The sequence below is a fragment of the Anarrhichthys ocellatus genome, unplaced genomic scaffold, assembly GCF_004355925.1.
Source record: "Anarrhichthys ocellatus isolate YVR2014 unplaced genomic scaffold, GSC_Weel_1.0 scaffold12, whole genome shotgun sequence".
NCBI classification, from domain to species: domain Eukaryota; kingdom Metazoa; phylum Chordata; class Actinopteri; order Perciformes; family Anarhichadidae; genus Anarrhichthys; species Anarrhichthys ocellatus.
Window position 1 is genome coordinate 8,881,584 of NW_022280042.1, and position 20,917 is coordinate 8,902,500.

At 42.8% G+C, this 20,917-nt stretch overlaps 2 protein-coding genes across 4 annotated transcripts in view; one reads left to right on the forward strand and one right to left on the reverse strand.

Annotated features, from left to right (window-relative positions):
* Positions 1-5,910: 5,910 nt before the first annotated feature.
* Positions 5,911-9,914, forward strand: LOC116385980 (tubulin alpha-1C chain-like). The gene is made up of 4 exons (XM_031851873.1): positions 5,911-6,034; positions 7,818-8,040; positions 8,214-8,362; positions 8,491-9,914. The coding sequence occupies exons 1-4, from the start codon at positions 6,032-6,034 to the stop codon at positions 9,463-9,465; spliced, it is 1,350 nt and encodes a 449-aa protein (XP_031707733.1). The 5' UTR covers positions 5,911-6,031; the 3' UTR covers positions 9,466-9,914.
* A 1,393-nt stretch (positions 9,915-11,307) lies between these two features.
* Positions 11,308-20,917, reverse strand: part of LOC116385979 (inactive dipeptidyl peptidase 10-like) — a 30,151-nt gene continuing 20,541 nt past the window's right edge. For all 3 annotated transcript variants that reach the window (XM_031851870.1, XM_031851872.1, XM_031851871.1), the window contains exons 10-27: positions 20,545-20,642; positions 20,332-20,455; positions 20,199-20,237; positions 19,942-20,049; positions 19,764-19,855; positions 19,092-19,139; positions 18,891-19,009; positions 18,670-18,717; positions 17,946-18,044; positions 17,786-17,855; positions 16,866-16,994; positions 16,724-16,789; positions 16,550-16,604; positions 15,739-15,838; positions 15,207-15,265; positions 13,468-13,540; positions 13,203-13,276; positions 11,308-12,981 (exon numbers count right to left, since the gene is read on the reverse strand). In XM_031851870.1, the coding sequence (XP_031707730.1) occupies positions 12,850-12,981; positions 13,203-13,276; positions 13,468-13,540; positions 15,207-15,265; positions 15,739-15,838; positions 16,550-16,604; positions 16,724-16,789; positions 16,866-16,994; positions 17,786-17,855; positions 17,946-18,044; positions 18,670-18,717; positions 18,891-19,009; positions 19,092-19,139; positions 19,764-19,855; positions 19,942-20,049; positions 20,199-20,237; positions 20,332-20,455; positions 20,545-20,642 (1,533 nt within the window). In that variant the 3' untranslated portion in view covers positions 11,308-12,849. The remainder of the gene's footprint in view (positions 12,982-13,202; positions 13,277-13,467; positions 13,541-15,206; positions 15,266-15,738; positions 15,839-16,549; positions 16,605-16,723; positions 16,790-16,865; positions 16,995-17,785; positions 17,856-17,945; positions 18,045-18,669; positions 18,718-18,890; positions 19,010-19,091; positions 19,140-19,763; positions 19,856-19,941; positions 20,050-20,198; positions 20,238-20,331; positions 20,456-20,544; positions 20,643-20,917) is intronic.

The following is a 20,917-nucleotide window of genomic DNA, read 5'->3' on the forward strand; positions in this document are numbered from 1 at the left end:
CTTTGTGGCATTTTAAAATGATGAAGCCATTTCTTTATTTATTTATTTATTAATGTATGTGAAGTTTTATTCTGCAAAGCTCACGGGCCGTAATGTATATCTGTACAAGTCAAGTCATATAGACATTAATTATATAACACCAAGATCAACTTAAATATATATATAACCTTTATTTAATCCGTCCCAGATTAAGATCGGATTTTAAAAGGGAGACTTGAGTTCTAGTGTACACAATAATACAAGATAGTGAAAAACAGGAATATACATTTATACGAATGATGTTGCAAATTAGCGACTATTTTTGCATAAAATGCTGCAAAATTCATTTAAAGTTTTCACGTTTTGCTCTTTTCAAGGCACAATTGTATCCGTACTGTGATGTGTTAGGCTATCTCTGGGTGTTTTTAAGCATTAAAAGACGTGAGATGGCCGACGTTTGGAGATTAATTAACAAACTCTGCTATAAGGAGGACCATGTTGATATATATATTTGCATGAGCGCATGCATCTGTGTGTGTCAAAGGTCAACCCTCAATATCTCAGAGTTCTTTCAGTTCAGCTGACAGATTTCATACATCGTTCTGCAAGACGTGAGGGTAACAGAGTGTGTGTGTGTGTGTGTGTGTGTGTGTGTGTGTTTTATGGCTGCTAGCTACCTGACATTTCTGCAGCCCTTAGGTTACGTCTGACATTAAAGAAGTCACTTCCTGCTGCCATTTAAGGTCCTCGAATTCAGAGCTTGCAGCGAAAAAGTCACAATACATAAACGTACATCTGCTGATCACAGTTTTAAATAAGATGTAAGTCTTCCTGTTCTTCGTTCTTAAATGGCAAACGGCGGTGAGTGTGGTTTAAATCCTTAAATCAGGAGCTATTTTAAACAGAAGAAATGAAATCAGTAGAAATCCTCCCAGATGATTTGTACTCAGCCTCATTCTTGTCCACCACAATGTGACATCAGGAAGAATTGATTTTATGGTTTGAAAAAAAAGGTCTTTCATATACATAACAAGACAAAAAATAGGATGACGTTCCCAAAGAGGTTTTAACAGGCCTGCAGGTTAATAGTGGAGGCTGCTCAATACAGCGGCGTGGCCGGCTGAGATAGAATGAATCGATAGCAGTATCGGAGAAACGTCCAATTTATTCTGATAATGACAGGAGAGGCAATTTAATACAATACCAGATATCTCACAGCACAACTACAATACTATAGGTGTGGATATTAAAAGACTGCATGCGCTATGGTCACTACTGAGAAAAATAATGCATGTCATTTTTTACTTTACTGAGCTTTTTTTGGTACATATGCTTAATTTTATGTCCCCAGAGCAACTTCTACAATAATTATAAGCCATTAAACATAAAATACTAAAACGTATTAACTTATAGGCCACGATAAACTCTCTCTGATTACATGAAAAATACATATTTTTTGCGAAAGCTATGAGGCTGAAATGCAACAGGAATACATATCAGTACTTCTTCCACTTCTTCCTGTTTCAAAGCCGGCTCCAAACAGAAATGTTTCCCAGTTTGGTGTGAAAGAACTTGACTGACCTGCACAGAGCCGAGACCTCAGCCATCCAACACGGCGGGCCGGACCTCGTCACCCGGCATCGGAGCCGGACCTCGTCACCCGGCATCGGAGCCGGACCTCGTCACCCGGCATCGGAGCCGGACCTCGTCACCCGGCATCAGAGCCGGACCTCGTCACCCGGCATCGGAGCCGGACCTCGTCACCCGGCTTCGGAGCCGGACCTCGTCACCCAACATCTGAGCCGGACCTCGTCACCCAACATCTGAGCCGGACCTCGTCACCCAACATCTGAGCCGGACCTCGTCACCCAACATCGGAGCCGGACCTCGTCACCCGGCATCGGAGCCGGACCTCGTCACCCGGCATCGGAGCCGGACCTCCTCACCAAGCATCGGAGCCGGACCTCCTCACCAAGCATCAGAGCCGGACCTCGTCACCCAACATCGGAGCCGGACCTCGTCACCCGGCATCGGTGCCGGACCTCGTCACCCGGCATCGGAGACGGACCTCGTCACCCGGCATCGGAGACGGACCTCGTCACCCGGCATCGGAGACGGACCTCACTGATGCTGCGGCTGAATGGGAGCAAATCAGTTCAGCCGGGTTACAAAACATCTGGTTGGACGCCTTAAACCAGCAGAGTGGAAGCTGTGAGAGGAAACAGGTACTCAATAATCAAATGTGTGTAAAGATTAAGTGTCCACATACTTTTGGCGATGAAATGTGTGATGGTTCTCTATATTCTATTAAATAGAGTACAAATAGGACAATATTATTGATCACAGGCACCAATAAGACGCCCCTGAAGAAGCAACAACTTGCCCCAGAAACAGGTTGTTTTTTGGGGGGTTCCTGAAGCCTCCCGGCCCCTCGGGCTGGGAGGAGCAGCAGCATCAAGTATCTTTATCTGGAGAGCACGACTTTGGGGGATTTTTCCTGAGGCTCTGACCACCGCCTTTGATCTCTGCATCCATCCAGCTTCAATACAGCTTAACCCTTATCACCGCCAGCCCAGAGACCGCCAGCATCAACAGGGATTTACAGGCAGGGACCCCCAGGAACTTTCAACATGTAATCCATTACAGATTATTACAGATTACCGATCAGATGCTTCAATAGTTGTAGTTTTCAATTAGTTTGTTGGCAGTCACACATTTTATTTATCTATTCTTGTGAATAAAAGCTCATAAATCATCCAGTGTTACAACAACGAGGTCATTTTAAATCACCTCTGTTTCTAAATGACTTGACTCTTTGTCTAAGAGCTTTGTTTGTTTAGGAAACGCGTGGGTGTTGCATGAAAACAGACTTAGCCAGGATGGAGTGTCCACTTAGCAACTCTTTCTCCGATCTTCCTGTCTTGGAAACAACAGACGCTAATTGGAAGGGATTAGACTTTCGCATTTGTGAGGGTGAATCCTTCAGGGAGTCTCAGTGAAATCTACATTCTCTGCAAACAGCTAATAGTCGTCTGAACACTTGAATCAATAGATTGGATTATTTCAGCCCTGAGTCAAAGGACAGAATACACACAGAGGATCCCAGGCGACGCATCAAGAACCTGAAATATCCCACTTCACAGTTTTAACCCCAATCCAGAGCTGATTTAGAACTGTGAAGCAGGGATTTTTAGTATCACATTATGAGAGGAATAAGCGTCTTTAGTTACACTATTTCTACTGTGTGCACATAATGTTTGTGTCTGTTCAGGTTTGTGTTTGAGCAGAGCTTTTCCTTCTGGCAGGTTCAGGGACTCTGGGCAATGGACACATCTCATTTTTATATCTGTATGCATGAGAACACCTGAAACCTGTGAGCTGCATTCTCAAGCATTAGTGCACAATGTGTGATCAGGCTTCACAAACATTGCATTGTCAGGAGAAGGTTTATTGGGTTATTTCCTTCCCAAACTCCACTTGGGAGACAAATAGAGTCCGACTTTAAAGTTTAAACACACTGTATCGACATTTGTACACAATATATAATTCATATATTTAATAATTACCATGCTGGAGATAGCTGTTTCCATCTGACACCACATGTGATTCATCCACAAACTTTTTACTTCTTCATCACAACAATTCTGTCTGCTTCAATTTACTCTGAAAAAAGCAGCGCCCCCTTCCTGTGTTATGCAGCAACACTTTTACAATGATACTGATGTTTCAAATAAATCAATCCTGGTTAAAAGCGTGATATGAAGATTCATCTTGTTTCTCCATTTGTTTTATTTTCTATGCATGCTTCCAGCGGTGACAGCTGGTTAGCTGAAGTCAAACAATGCTGCATAATGTTACACCCATAAATACACACATTTATATTCACATTTATATTTCCAGGTGTTTGGCTGATGCCCTCAAGCAAAGTGAGTTAAGGTTTGTACATTTGGAAGGTTGATCCTCCTGAGAACAGATATGAGAAATATCAAATCACTAATTATGATACAGACGTGTCGGGCAAAGAAATAAGCAGGAGAGAATTCAATACTTGTCTATCTTTTTATACTGCAGTGTTGTTTATTTTAGTCGGACAACACGGTTCCTGCAAAAGAAATCTAATGTATAAAGTGACCTCATTTGATATAATCTGTATGACCTAATGTGTTTTTGTTTGCTCTTACAAATGCACAGCTTGACTAAATAACTTTGCAGCAGAAAGTGTTTTTGTCACATTCAAGTCATCTTGAAGAAGAATAGGTCAAAAGAAAAGCTGTCAAACTGTCAGGAGGAGGGAGGGAAAAGATGTCAAAGAAAAGTAATCTGTGGAGCTCCGAGGGGAGGAGGCCAAAACACAACACTTGAAAAAGATCTCCATTATCCGACTATCGCAAACTATCCCTCCTTTCCACCCTCCCCAAAAAAAGATGCTTAGGGGAGTGTTTGAAGAGGAGAGAGCAGTTGAGGGGATGAGGCTATATGGGCTCTGGAGGACTCAGGGGTTTGTTTGAGGATTATGAGGACGTTCACATTCAGAGGTGAAGGCCTGGTGCGATGAGCTCAGGCCTCTGAAGGCTCCTGGATCAGCTCTGCATTCCTGTAAAGAGTGATGGACAGGCGATGCTCACAAACACAATAAATGGAGGACATTTGTCGGGTTAAAAACTGAATTTGAGAGACGCGTTTTACCAAAAATGCTCTTTTCTTCCCTTATACCCAATATCACAAAGCCTCACATTTTTAACACATAACACTTATTTGTGCAGTTTTTTGTTGGTCGCACTGATTGGAGAAAAATTTGATGTGAAATCAAAAATCAAACAACACAATTTGGATATTTTCTCTCACAGTGTGAACAAAACCTTAGCAGCTGGAGAGACAGTGGCTCACTAGAATGAGAAATATATAAGATATAATTGAGTAAATGCAATTTGTGTATACAATACACATTTGGCTCTGTTGGTGCATTTACAGGATCAGGCTGGATCTGCTCCTGTTCTTTATTTATTATATTGTTTTCAGGTATGTCATTATGTCCCTGACTATTGATTGTCGCTGTGCATAATCTTCAGTGTGTTACTGTGGTTTGTGTGTTGCCTGTCTGAAAAACCAAATGTCTTTCTTTCCTCTTCACCGTGGTATGTGGAAATGGTTGAGGAAGAGTTAACCGGGACACAAAATCATAATGATAAGACTCCATCTAGTGGCTGAAACTTGCACTATCGTTTCAGGCGAAGTTGAATGAGAGAATCTTTCAATTTATACACATTGTAAGAAAGCGTGAGTCCAACAAAGCACAATATTTGACCAAGTCTTTATTCTGTCAGATATCTAAAACACATTAAGTCATTATTTTCTGTGTGGATTATGTATGTGAGTATTTCCCCAAATATGATTTATTCTAATACATCATTAGATCTATTTAATTTGTCCTCCACTAATTTGCATTTTAAAAAATATGGTAAAAATTGACCGAAATTACCAGACATCAGCCCCTTTTAAGCCATGCGCTCTTCACTACTACATTTCCCATAATGCACCTGTCTTTTTGCGCTTCACCCTTCTCTTCCCGCGTCTTCGAAGCTCAATGACCCCGGTTAGTCATGCAACCTTTCAGTTATATATATATATATATATATATTATAAGCAATGGAAGAAGTATTCCTATATTTTACACAAGTAAAAGTAGCAATACACTATAGAGGTACTCCATATCGAAATATCAAACAAGTATAAAAAGCGGTTTGTTGTTGTATTATTGTACTGCAATATTGTTGTTAAACTTCTCTTTTGATGCAAATATTTCAGTCTGTCTCTCTTAAATATTAGTGCTGCTTTTATTCTGAAAAGGCCTAGCAGGAAGCAGTATCTCAGTCTGCGGCTGTTACAGGCTCCTCCCCTTCCTGTTCCGCCTCCTCCCTCTGCAGTAGCTATAAAGCAGTGTGCGTCACACATTGATAGGACTTCACTCACAGAGATCTCATTATAGGTGACCTGTGAGATTCTGCAAGTTTGATTTTTTTTTTCTTCCCCAAAGGACAATCAGATCAACACAATGGTGAGTATTATTATTACTCTTATTATGGAAAGCAACACAATGCAGTATTCCAGCGGATTCATGTCACGGGAAACATGTAATCGTAGTTTTCCTGTTACATCTGCGTACTTTCCCTCCAAAAACTTCTCAAGCTTCAGCTTTGGTCGTTTTGTTTCTACTCTAGAGGCCCCAGGCTGCTTCTAAAACCGAATTATGGCATTTATACGGCACATAAAAACAGATTATACGTGTTAAATGTTAAAAAGCCATAAAGTGCACGAGTGGAAACTGGCTACCAGACCAGGCATGGTGACGGTTAACCGTTTCCATATGTCGGTCTGTCTGTCTGTCTGTCTGTCTGTAGGGCGTGCTGTGGGAATGCTGATGTGGCTTCTACAGGCCGCTTGTGTATTTAACGTTTCTATTTCTGCCGTTCTGCGCCATCATGCCGATAAGCTGCTGCTGCATTCCTGCAGCGGTACTGCAGCTGAAAGGCGCATAGTAGTCAACTGAGGCCTACTTTTCATGTTAAATATGAGGTCAGACACGCGACGATAAACCCCTGTAGCCACGGATAAACATTTCACCAAGAGCTTACATTAATTCTTCAGAAGCTGCCCTTCCCCTTTTCACATTTGTTGCGTCGTAAGAGCAAACGGGGAGCGTGTCGCAACGGCTGCGGGCCTTTTTGAAAAGACGACAGAGGCGTGGACCAGAAAATTCTGGTTTTTGGTCCGCTGACACTTCCTGTTGGGCCGTTTGATTTACCATGAAAGACGAGGCGTGGAGAGCCACCCTGCTTTAAGAGTTGCTATTCCTCCTATATATTTTGACTTCTTGTGTCCAGGATTTATTTTCACAACGTCACATGTAGAGTCAGTATAAAAACACACATTAAGAGCTTTAAAACATCCCTCCAGTTCACTTTCAGTTGAGGAAATGCACAAGGAAACTAAAACGCAAAGCTCCTGTGTGCGCTGTCTCATGTTTAGGCTGTGACGTACTTTCAGGACAAAATACAGGAAGTAGATAAGTCACCCTCTCTGCCGCCATTGCCAGGAAGTGTAGCTCTCACAGTAGCATGCACCAATGTGGCATGTTGCAACACGCCCACACGGCTCACATCCGGTTGCAGCTCCTCTGACTCTCAAGATAACGCAGAATGGACTCATTCTGCATCATTTTATCCTGCAGTTACAGCACGTACGTCGGGTCAGTGGGGCAGCTGTCTGTGTGGAGCTGCACTTAAAAATAGATGGCTGCCATAGTTGGTAGCTCCCATGCGGCCTCGTCACATGCTCCAGTGGGGGAGGGGGTGGACAAGGGAGCAGGATTCAAAACAAAGGCCCGCAAGGAAACAAAGAGAGGTCGCTATTTAGGCTGAAGGGCGACATAGGTTATTGGTGGTTTGCACTGCGGCAGAAGCCTGACACCTCAGCCATTTATTAACAATTTCCACGATAAAATATGAGTAGTTTCTCATTTGATGAAGAACTTTAGTTTCTGTGAGTTTTTAACTTGATGTACTGTAGATGATGAGGTTGTGTCTTTAGCTACCGTCTTCCACATGATTTGAGTCGTCAGCAGGCAGCCATTGCTCCGCCTTCCACCCACATCGTTTACCAGTCATTAGAAATACTTCAGGAGGGCGTGGAAGCACTTTGGCCTCCGTAGATGCTCTGACAGGAACATGTTAATGACCTCGCCGTGCTTATTTAGATCGGTGACTCCTGAGGTGAAGAGTCGCACCAAACTCCCAAATGTTATGGAAATGTAACATGTTTTTGCAAAATCTCCTCCACAGCGCGAATGTATCTCTATCCACGTCGGCCAGGCTGGTGTCCAGATGGGCAACACCTGCTGGGAGCTCTACTGTCTGGAGCACGGCATCCAGCCCGACGGCCAAATGCCCAGCGAGAAGCCCAGAGGAGGCTACGATGACTCCTTCACCACCTTCTTCAGCGAGACCGGCAACGGGAAGTACGTCCCCAGAGCTATCTTTGTGGACCTGGAGCCCACGGTGATCGGTGAGGATCATTAACTAGTAAATCCAAGTCATTGTCATTCATATGAATTCATATTTCGACCAAAGTTCGAGTCGGCAGACGAGTTTTATTTTGGCCACGCCCACTGCAGTTTCAATCAGCCAATCGGCTCTCGAAGGCTCACGCCGTTAACGTGCCCTCTTCTCTCCCTCCAGATGAGGTTCGTACAGGAACGTACCGGCAGCTCTTCCACCCCGAGCAGTTGATCTCAGGGAAGGAGGACGCCGCCAACAACTACGCCCGCGGTCACTACACTGTCGGGAAGGAGCACATCGACAACGTACTGGACAGGATCCGCAAACTGGTACGAAAGAATCGCTGAGTCATTATGGAGGGGAGGATGTCGTTAGTTGCTCAGCAGTATAGTCTTTGATATTCTTCATATGAATCTTGTTTGAGTGTTTTTAAAACCGTTATCTCTCTCTCGTGCAGTCAGACCAGTGCACGGGACTACAAGGGTTCCTCATCTTCCACTCCTTCGGAGGAGGAACCGGCTCTGGCTTCACCTCCCTCCTGATGGAGCGCCTCTCAGTAGACTTTGGCAAGAAGTCCAAGCTTGAGTTTGCCATCTATCCAGCTCCGCAGGTGTCCACAGCTGTGGTGGAGCCCTACAACTCCATCCTGACCACCCACACCACCCTGGAGCACTCCGACTGCGCCTTCATGGTGGACAACGAGGCCATCTACGACATCTGCCGCAGGAACCTGGACATCGAGCGCCCGTCCTACACCAATCTGAACCGCCTCATCAGCCAGATCGTCTCCTCCATCACCGCCTCCCTGCGCTTCGACGGCGCCCTGAACGTGGACCTGACGGAGTTCCAGACCAACCTGGTGCCCTACCCTCGTATCCACTTCCCTCTGGCCACCTACGCCCCAGTTATCTCAGCAGAGAGGGCCTATCACGAGCAAATCACAGTGGCTGAAATCACCAACGCCTGCTTCGAGCCAGCCAATCAGATGGTGAAGTGTGACCCTCGCCACGGTAAATACATGGCCTGCTGTCTTCTGTACCGTGGAGACGTGGTGCCCAAAGACGTCAACTCTGCCATCAGCAACATCAAAACCAAGCGCAGCATCCAGTTTGTGGACTGGTGCCCCACCGGCTTCAAGGTGGGCATCAACTACCAGCCACCCACCGTGGTTCCTGGAGGAGACCTGGCCAAGGTGCAGAGGGCCGTGTGCATGCTGAGCAACACCACCGCCATCGCCGAGGCCTGGGCTCGCCTGGACCACAAGTTTGACCTGATGTACGCCAAGAGGGCCTTCGTCCACTGGTACGTAGGAGAGGGGATGGAGGAGGGGGAGTTCTCAGAGGCCAGAGAGGACATGGCCGCCCTGGAGAAGGATTACGAGGAGGTGGGCATGGACTCATTTGAAGAAGATGAAGAAGGGGAGGAGTATTAAACACAGAAGTATATCATTTATAAGTAGAGCCGTTTTAAAGAAAGGGTAAAGTTCTCGCTCACTCTAACAGATTATAATTTTAAATCTCCTCCAGAAGCATGCAGAGTGTCAATGTTCAACGATCTGTGTAGAATCTAATAAACACTAACGTTACTGCGGAGCAGTGATTTGTCTGAGCGCTCAATCCCATGGTGTTTGGTTTAAACAATGACTCCAGTGGGAGACAATGTGCCTTTACATTTACATCATTTTCTAAATAAAGCTGATAACACCAACTTCTCTCGACTCAAAGATGCACATCTGTATTGATTTATTTTCATTCATATTTTATGCATCACCCTGTTGATTTTGATGTCATCGTTTCGTTCAATAAACATTTCCGATGATGTAAAGATGACTGGTGAAATCCTCAGAGGCTGAACCCAGTGCAATAAAAGATTAAACCTCAACAGACTTAAGATCAACTAATTCTTTGAGTTGGAAACTTGCAGTTAAATCGGTTGCACTTTTAAAAATGTTGGTGGACTTCATGACTGAAGTCTTGGACAGATGTTTTAAATTGAGTTCAACGGGCGATCATTAAATATGGAAATAAAAATGTTAAAGGTCCAAAACCTCCACGCAGAATGATTTAGAGAAACATCTGGATGTTTACATTTAAACTAGTGGCTTCATATTTTCTAGCTACACAATAAACTAGATCTAGATGCACAAACTGATATTTTCACTGGTTCCTGTCTGAAATATCTTCCATCCTGAAATTTATCAAACAGTAAGTGTGCATTTCATTCGTACTTCTCCCGTCCAGTGAAAACCATGAATGCTGAATGTTTGTGCTAAAGCATGAAGTGTTCCTGTGTTGAGAAAATCCTCCTCCGGCTAAATGAACTCGTGGATCTGTTGACTGCACAAAGACTACTTTAACTCTTACTGATGTGCTTTAACTTGAGGAACGCTTTGAATGCAGGACTCGTGCTGGAGTATTCTGTTTTAGTGCTTTGTGGGTGAGCTGTGGGTGTTTCACCACCAGATGGCAGTGTAGCCTCAGACAAAGCTCAAGAGCAGAGGACAAGTAAGGAATCTCAAGGCCACCAGTTCAGCACTGAGGTAGATCACGTGCACAATATTCAGAAACATTAAATGGACAACCCTGGCTAATCAATGCTCTTATGTATTTTCTGTGCTGTTTCTGCATTCTTCCGGTTAAATAAGCAGTTAAAAGCTTTCTGTAGTGCTGACTAATGCATATTTCTCTTCTGCTACAGTAGAAAACATCCTGTAGACGGTCTGTGCCGGTCCACCAGACAGGCTTATTTCCTTGCTCAGATCTTAACTGTTTCTGAAGTTTGCTGCTGGACTTGTTCCTTTCCTCAGAGGATGAGGCCTTCATATTGGCTCTGTAATTGCGTTGAGGTAATTAAGGCTGAGTCTAAGCAGCGTGGACATGGGATTTAAAGAGGACAGAGGGAAAGAAAGGGTTTTTGTTTCCTATTTCATGTTTTCTTCAGTGTATGGGTTTAAAAAGGATGGTGAGGAGCTTTCAGACTGCTGACAGGACTGCATGCTGCCACACAAACACAGCCACGGCTACTCGTGACAAAAGGAAATTAAAAGGTGCCGATAAAGTGTGACCATGACCAGGGGCAGGACGGATGGTGCACAGTTGGGTGCTGCAGTAAACAAGGGACAACAGCAACACCCTGTACACCTGCATCAGTGCAGCATTTACTGTACTCATGCATGGATGACTGGACTACTGGGCTTAGGGGCCCGAGGTATTACTACAGTAAAGGATCCAAATACTTCCTCCTCCTCTGCAAGACAAATTAAAACTCAAACACCTCTCATTCATTGTTCTTTAATATTAAAAACAGCAAAAAAAAAATACAATAAGCTTTTTTTCTATTCAACCCTCACCAACTGACACCCCCCCACCCAGAAAAAAATAAATAAAAGTCAAAGTAGAAACCCAGATCAAAACAATAACAATGACTTCACACACCGTTTCCTTAAATTGGACTCTATGGCATCAAATGTTACAAAGCACAGACAGCAGGTTTCTTCACACACACACACACACACCCACCACTGCGATGAATGCCCCGACAGTTATTCTCTGTACATAATCAGTGAAGAGCGCACGCTTGTTATGCAACACTGATGACACCTTAAGCAGCTGGAAATGCATTAGAGAAATAACACTTTATACAGTTCATCCAGAACACATTTAAAAAGTAACATTAAGTGGTTTAAAACCATTTTGGCAACCAGTAGAAAGTATATAATAATAAAAAAAGAGCAAAAAGGACCCTGCAACTACTAAAAAATGAACTGACATTTGCACGAGACACGGCTACATTACAGCCGAAATTCAATGCAAACTCTTCGCGATAAGGTTACACAGTACATCATGTAACAACTGCAATAAACTGTGTGAGCATTCAACACCTCACAGAGCTACTGCAGATAGGAAGCGGCTTCTTTGTGCTGCGGGACAACATTTCACTCATCGCCCCTTTAAGCTAAATCTTTAAAAAAAGAAAAGGTGATGTGAAATGGTAAACTAATAGAAATAAAAACAAATCTCATGTAATAAATACATACGTTTAGCACTATTGCGGTCTAATTAAAAGCTTAATGACGTCACAAAATCTGTAACCAGATTTGTAAAACAGCTAAGCTGCCAACACTTTACTGACAAACTGGTTAGAAAGTCTCTCGGTTTCTGCTTTTCAGTTGATTACAAATGTTTCCCTGTGAAAGTGAATCACCTTCAGATAAGTCTCTCTCTCTCTCTCTCTCTCTCTCTCTCTCTCTAACCCTAACATCAAAACAAAAAAACGCATAATGTTTAGAGAGAGCTTGGTACATAATAGATATAAAAACCTTTACTAGGGAACAAAAGAAAATACTGGAGAGAAGGAGAATTATTAAATATACATGTTGGAGGGTTTTGTCCAATCTACAGCTTATGAATTACTATACTTGTTAAAACCTGCTGTTATCCCACCTTTACATGGCATGAAGATAGCATATAATAAGGCCAGAATTTGTGCTAATTTCATAAGTTATGCTTTAGAGAGTGTTTTGGCTTCAAAAGGACACATTTTAACACCACCTCCTCCAAACATCCCACACATTTTAAACAGAAATGTAACATTTTCTCTGCTCAGTGAAATATTTCACGTACTGACCTCATGATACTTGCTGACTGCAGGCGCTGTATTCTACTGAGGCGATAGAAAGCATGTCTGATATGTTGAGGAGAAGCTTGTTTTGTCCATCACACGTTGTGCTACAGGTATAAAACACGCACACTCAAGTCTACCAGGGGCACGTACACTCATAACACACAAGGTCCAGCAATAATAACCACGTTGCCTCTCACTCGTCGTCGCGTTTGTGTTGGTCGAGTAATGACGTGTCCATCAGACATCCTCTAAAATAACCAAGTAGGGACTGAGTCAGCTGAATCCGGCTACGCGTTGACAGGAAGTGTCCCTCGTCTGGGTAGATCTGTCCCAAAGAGGTGAAAACAAACGGTGATCCAAAACTGAAAGAGCGCACGTTAAAGGGATATTTTCAGTGTAAAAATACACGTTTTCCCTATGCAGTTTGGAACAGAACGTTTTTAATTGTGATTCAGGATTGCACAGCTTCTACATATATGATGAGTATTGAAGCAGTGTTACAGACATTACTGGACACAAGTTGTTGTGTCCTCTTTCAGTGCTTACCTGCATAGTATAGTTGGCTCCGATCTTTATCAAGTGTTTGATGAGCTCTGCAGAGTGCTGAAAGTGAACGTTTGCTGTGGACAAAAACAAACATGCAAATAAGTGTCAACGGGGTTAATTTACTGGATATAAAAGCTCTGGCTCTCATCCATCCAGTTTCAAAGCTCTGCATCATGTAGAGAGGCTCGTTTCAAAAAGGACACAACCTGCAGTGTACCTTTAATAACACACAGTACAGTCAGTGAGAGAAGGGAGGCGTCCGTACCGTCCGCTGTGCCGTGAGCCAGAAACAGAGTTCCTCCCTGCAGACCTTTCATGTTGGTCAGGACTTTGGATGCCTGGAAGACACATTCTTCATCAATACATTGTATTTCATAATGTCATCACATGTTAAAATCTCACCGGGATGGTTTTACATTTCGGGAAATATTCTCTTTCTTGCTAAGAGTTAAATAAGATTGATACCACTCAAAGTCTCTTGTTGTCAGAGCCAGGCTAGCCGTTCCCCCCGTTTCCATTCTTTATGCTAAGCTACGCTAACTGGCTGGATCCTCATATTTATTGCGCAAACACGGACGCTTCCTAAAATGTTAAACTGTTAATCGGCTACAGCTGTGAAATGTAGGGGAGTAGAAGTATAAAGTAGCATACAATGGAAACGCTCAAAGTAAATTGTAATCAAGTACTTCCTGTTGTGATAATGAACAACAGAAAATTGGCCTTTGAAAGGTCATGGAGGGATGTCTTGGCCTTTCTAGTGGAGCAGTCGGACTAGTAATTGTACATTCCATGCTCACATTTGCAGAGAGACTGGCGGGTCTTGTATTATTTTTTTCCCCTCTGCAACAAGAAGCCAGATTGAATTTTATTGCTCAGGGGAATGTGGACGGTAGCTGTTATATTAGAGGATATCTCAACCTCATCATTCACTTTCTTTCCCCGGTTGGGATTCAAACGAGGGATGATTCTCTGCCGCCAGTCAGCGGCTGCACATCAACAAGCGGACATTTAATAACCCGTCTGCTTCTCTTTTGGTCTCGGAGGATGAGCGACGATGTCCCGCTGATTATTGTCTGATCAGATCGTGCCACATTTCTTCCTCTTTGGAAGATTTAAAAGCAGACCACCCCCCCCCCCCCACCGCTGAGAGTCACAAAAATAGCCGCCCCAGTTATAACGCAACCCACTTAGGAGGAAAAAGACTGACTGCAACCTTCACGTAGAGGACAATTGTGTGATTTCTTTTTAGCCAACACCTCTGGCATTTTTCTGTTTTTCCCTCGGTGCTGCAAAAGGACACAATTTGAACCCTGAGATGCGTGTGGCCACATGTTCTTTATTTTTTAACTGTCTTGTTTGTGAAGTGAACCAAAGCAGAGCGCGTTTTCATTTAGAGAGCTGTGACCTTTGCCTCACCATAACAAAAAGGAGATTTTGTGGAATAAAAAGGAAGGAATTTGAAATTGTATTTTGAGTAAAGTGTATTTTAGTTGTAACCTTTCACTTGTGGCTCCGTTAAAGTCTGGAAGTGAAATTGATTTATAACTAATTTCTCTAAAGCAGTGGAACAAAAGGTCACAAATAAACCTGAGGGGTCTCAAGAAGATTTACAGCTTAAAAGGAGACAAATCTGACTTTAACAAAATAATGACTTTTTGCTTATTTCCTGCATAAATAACTATTTTACATGCATGGCGAGTACAAATGAATCAGTCATAACGCTAAATTCACAGACATCATTCAACTTCCACGATTGTGGAGGAGATCTGTTCATAATGTTTTTCGGTGCAACAGAGCAGTCAACGTCAGATTTTATTCACAAACCAATATATTTGGTTGATTTTTCAGTTGTGTTTTATTGGTTTGCTGATGTGTCAGATTAGAGGATTTATTGCTGCCTCAGCAACCTCTTCTTTCAAATTTATGCATCTGATACGATTTTTAACATAAAATATAAAAAAAACAAGCCCAGCAACAGATGCATGATGGGTAAAAGCAGCTCACTTGGTAGGCGTTCTCCTCAGTTGAAGGTGATCCGAGGTATCGCTCCGAAAACGCAGACGCTGGAAAACAAAGGTTGCAGTATGTCGTTTTCAGAAAGATGTGAACTTAACGGGAGAAAAACAAATATTGGAGCTGTGATTAATCTCATCACAGCTTTACAACTTCAATAAAACAGAATCAGTCTTTAGAAGAGATCGTGCATGTCACATGACAGAAGGTGTGCGTTTGGAGCGTGCAGGATCCAGCCTCTGTTAGACACATTTCAGTCTATGAAACTATAATCACATACAGCAGTATCTCTCTTCAGCTGTACAGTAGCTCTAATACTCGGTCAAATGAAGAAAGCTTTTCATCCTAAAAACTCAATAAGCTTGAATTCCCGAAAGCAGAACCTAAGGATAATTAAAGTCGCATTACCCAGACAATACACCACGTATAGACGTCGGCGCTGCAGCAGCAGAAGTAATTCACATCTCCACGTCCCTGCAGTGTGTATCAAAGAAGAAGAGATATGCGATTTAAATTTGCTCACCGTAAATGGACCAGTCGGTGACGGGAGCCCGAGCTGCTGCACATCCGATCAGCTTCTCAGTCGACTTCAGCATCGTCAGAGTGAGGAAGCCGCCGTAGTCCTGTTGAAGAATGGAAAACAAGCTCTTTTTGACACCTGGATGTATTAAAATATGCTCCGATTCAGATGATGGCAAAGCAGAAATAAACTGAATAGTGCACACAGTTATGTTCATTTTTACTCAACTATTTTACCCACTCAGGCCTCTGCACATCATCCAAGTAAAACAACCCTCGCAAGTAAATTGGGAGCCGCTCTTCTAAGAGATTTAAAGACATTACACCGACAATATTTCTTATGCAGACGTCTTCAGTTTCCAAGTTCCTGCGTATTTGTCTCACAGCGAGTGTAATTATTTAACAAATTGAATACGGATCTTTATCAGCATATCAAGCATTTCTAGAAATTGGTTTTAGCACCTCCTGTCTCAGCTGAATGCACTTATTTTATTAAGAAAAAGGTGCCAGTTCTTTGGAAGAAACCTGAATATATTAAGCTGGAAATGTGGACTGGAGGACTGCATTGTTGCCATCATCATCCATTATTGAAGATTAAATCAAAATAATTTAACAGATTATATAAGGATTCTGGATATTTTGAGATTTCTGCACGTTTCATGAACAAGGATGCTAGTGATGATGTGAAATATCTGCATTAATGTACACATGTTTTACCATTAGTAATCTTTCATTTCAAGCTTATAACTTATCCTTTTAATGACGTTTTCAAACAGTTAGAGACAGATTCATCCCTCAGGGAGAAACAGACGAACCTCTCCGTAAACTCCCACACGAGCGCCATCGATGAACGGCAGCTTCGCCAGGTATCTGAGGCACACAGAGGGAAACCTTTTAACTTAACAAGTATTAGAAGAGCACCTTAACATAGTGCAAACCGAACACAAGGCAACTTTATGCATCCAGACGGGACAGACTGCGTTACTTACTCCAGAGCTGCTATCTGGTCCTCTGCGTCCACTGTGCCGAGCCTCCGATGGACCTGCTGTAAAACCCTGAGAAGTGACAAAGAAGAGGATCAGAGATATAAACTACTGGTACATGTTGAGCATCCACGTGGATGTTCAGTACCTTTGACCACTGAAGCCTGACCCTCTGCCGTCCAGTTGCGCTACGATGACCTGCTCTGATCCCACCAGCACCGAGTCCCAGTCCAGCCTGAACTCCTCCGTCACCGCCTGCTCGCCCAGAGAACTAACGCTGTGAGGATGGACACAAAAATGAACACATTGTTTTATTGACATTTACAAAAACAGTCTTGTTTAAATCGTTTTTTTATATGTTGTACTTCTTTACTCCACTACATTTATTTAATGCATTAAAACTAAACGCTTTTGGAGTGTGGCTTCTGCCCCTCGTCGTAGTTTCATACTGCGACAGTGACGATGGTTTCGTGTGATCGCGTCACAAAATGGTCCATAGTTTGAATATCTGTGAACACCAGAAATTTCTGCAGCAGAACATTTTCTTAATCATCTCACGACTCCTCAGATTCATCTTGTGTCCCTTCGGAGGGGCCCGACCCCCAGGTTGAGAACCACAACACTAAACGAGCTAACTGATATAAAGTAGTTACAACGAGCTCCACCTCGAGCAGCTACAACATTAAAATGGATGCATCAGTGTTAACAGTCTAATAATGTAGTGTGCATTTTGCTGATAGTGCTTCTGTACTGAAGTAGTATTTTTACCTCGTTTTATTGGTACTTTTACTTAAGTGAAGGATCGTACTACTTGATCCACCAACAACTTTGAGACTGATATTTATTGAACCTACTCTGCATCCAAAAAGGATTATAGGACATTAAAATTGTCGCTACATTTACATTTTCTCATCATTATGTTCATTTATATCTGCTGCTGATGTGTAAATCGTGTTTTAACTGTCCAGCCTGCAGGTGAAGAGAAGTGAAGAGTCCTCTGAAGCTCACAGTGCGGCAGTAAATGTAAATGGTGGAAAGATGTAAATGTAATAAAGCGTTATGGCTCACACAATAAGGAGAAGGCCGTAGAGGTAGGACTCAGAGAAGCCGGCAGGATAGAGGAGCTTCAGAGGCAGCTCTGTGAGGACGACACGGAGACATTAGCTGAAGGACAGACGGATCAGACAGAAGCAGACACATTCATCCATTAGTGCAGATCATTTTCTACCAAAATCATCATTAGTGATCATCCGGATTTCCGTCTGAATCCTCTTTTTAGTCTCCAGCGCCGACCGCAGAGGGAGGTTGTTCTCCAAGATGAAATACGCTGTGAAGATAAATGTAAAAGTGTTAAATATATGAATCTGCTAAAGTAAACTAAAATGCATCAGCATGTGAAGTAGCACTTTTCTAAATATAGAAAAAGCCTAAAACCTCTCATATATTCATGTATATATATATTCATAAAGACAATATAGACAACAGTTCACATGAAATATTCAGTGCTTCATCCAGAGGCTGCAGCAGCGGAAGAGCACGACTCCATCTTTATTTTATAACCACTAATCCACACAGAAGGCAGGGTTTCTCTACACAAGAACATACTTTTCATTATCTGAAGAAGTAGATATGAATCAGCACTTTTACATCTTTTCAAAATGATTTTTTTGTAAGCGCGAACACGAGTATCGACTGCACAATTGTGGAGATGAAAATTGAAGAATATCTCAAATGTGATACGAAAAATCGTATAAATGGACAAATTGCCGGTGCAGTTTGGCAGGAAGTCAAATCCAACAGCTGCTGGTGTTTTCCTAAACATAACGTGATGATGCTTAATTGCTACAAACTAGTTTCCATTTCAGAGAAAAAGCACATCTGCTCGCCCAAACATGCATCACATGAACACAAACTGATTTCATTTTAAAAAGGAGAATAAAAAAACGACTTACAGTCCACATCGTCCAAACTTAGAAGCAGCACAGCTGGAACTCCAGGCCCTGCGATGAAAGAAATACAATATTCATTATTGTTGTTGTTGTTGTTGTTAGGAGATACTGATAAATCTACTTCCTGTTTTGGACATTTGCCATCTAAATCTACATTTCGGACTTATTTGGACATTTGTCTAAACGTTCATGCTATTACATTTAATTCTTTGAGTCCGTCTGACCTTTGCAGTGCAGGACGGCGTGCTGTGCATTGGGGTTGACGTCAGCGTCAAAGAACGAACAGTCCTCCTTCAGTCCACAGGTGAGGCAGCGTCGTGGAAACAGGCCGAGAGTGGACACACTGTCGGAGCACAGAGACAACAATGTGCATCACATTCAACAGAGAGACGTCATAGAGAAATGGTGAACAAAAGGTATTTTACCTGTATACATGTCTTTGTTGTGCACCGTCCTCCGTGCTCAGAAAGTATCTGTGTGGACGGAAAGCAGAGCAGATAAAGTAGGACGAGGTCAGAGACCCACTTCACACGATGAGCCTCCACGAGTCACTGTGTATCGTGGCTGACCAACCAGACACAGACTCATGCAGTCATGAACCCTGCGGCTCTTAAAGTATGCTTTAAAACATGTAAAGTATGCTTTAATCCAGCTCACTTTGTAGTAGTGGTCGTATTTTACTGGGGGAGAAACGGACAGAAAAGCTGCACAAAGACTCAGCTGGAGAATCACAAACAAAAGTTTCTTGCTTTTATCAGGATAAAAATGTAGCTTCTCACTAAAGTGTTTTCCTCTTTCATTAGTGGGGACACAATATTATAACCACAGAAGACACAGTATCGAGTTATTTCCTGAGAGTACCGAGCCTGCGGATCAACAACCGGTTCATATGGGCAGCCAAAAGATGGAACACAGGGCCAAATAGAAGCAAATAATTGCTGTAAATGCAAAATAATAATTGAAAGGGACCCAGATTAATGTACAGCAACAACATTTAGACAGCTGGACAACATTTTAGAGAAAATCAAACTGAAACTGTTAAAATTCAGGCAGAGGAAGCTGTTTTGTCTGTATTTTAAGTGAGAATTCAAACTTACATGATCTGGTTGTTTTCATCGTAAGCTAAGATCTTTGTCACCTCCCAGTCTCCTGACGTCAAGTGTCGAACTTCGTCCTGGTCACTTCGTAACTGAAATCGGAAACAGGAGGAAATACACCACCCATCCTTTGGAAGACTTTAACATGCAGAACGGGACTTGTATTTTCTGCCGTTACCTTTTTGGAGAACATGGTGACGTGGTGGAAGTCTCCCTGACCTCCTTGTTTCACGGGCAGAGAGAGAAAAAACCTGCTCCTGTCCTTGGAGAACAGCGGCTCCTGTCTCTGCGGAGACAAACAGAGGTGACACACTTTATGCACGAATGCTTCCCGCTGTAGTCGGCCCTCTACAATGCCACACATATTGCTGTGAGGATAATACAGTGTATTAAGTCGGTACCTTATTGTTGTGGGATATGAGAAATGAGGTTTACCTGCATGGAGAGCCACGTCGCTGAAGAGTCCCCATGTCTCTGAATTAAACAGAAGAAAATGAAATTCACTTTGATTATATGACGGATATGAACGCGAGAAGTTGTTGTTGTTGTTGTTGTCAGCAACACCCACCTGCAGGCAGACTCCGATGGTGGCGTCACACACCGTCAGCAGTGATGCATTCTGGGGCCGGTTGATCCACCGCACTGCCAGGTGAGTATTACTGATCCACTTGACCATGGTGACGTAGAAATCCCTGCACAGGAGACAAAGAGAGGACAGTCACTCTGTGCCTTTGTGTGCATCACTGCTGTGTATGTGTGTGTGTGTGTGTGTGTGTGTCACCTGAGCCTGAGCTGATCAGGAGGCTGCAGTTCTTGAGTGTGTGTCGCTCCGAACAGGTTGACCACCGACAACTTGACGGAAGGGTTTTTCTGACCGGCCTGAAGGTGTCAAACAAAGACGGACAAGTTATTATTACACGTGTGGAGATCAGCGTGTGAGAGTAAAAGAAAGAAGCAGCTCAAAAGTTGCTGCAGATGTTATTTTGTTATAAAATCTTAAATCTACTGAGCACAGTAAAAGGATTTCACAGAGCATATATTAGGTTTTTTTCTTATTAATTAAAGCAGTGGCACTTCATTTTACACGTAAAATATAATTACATTTATAAATGTATTCCTCATTTTAATTTAGAAGGGAAACTGTAAAATGTTTT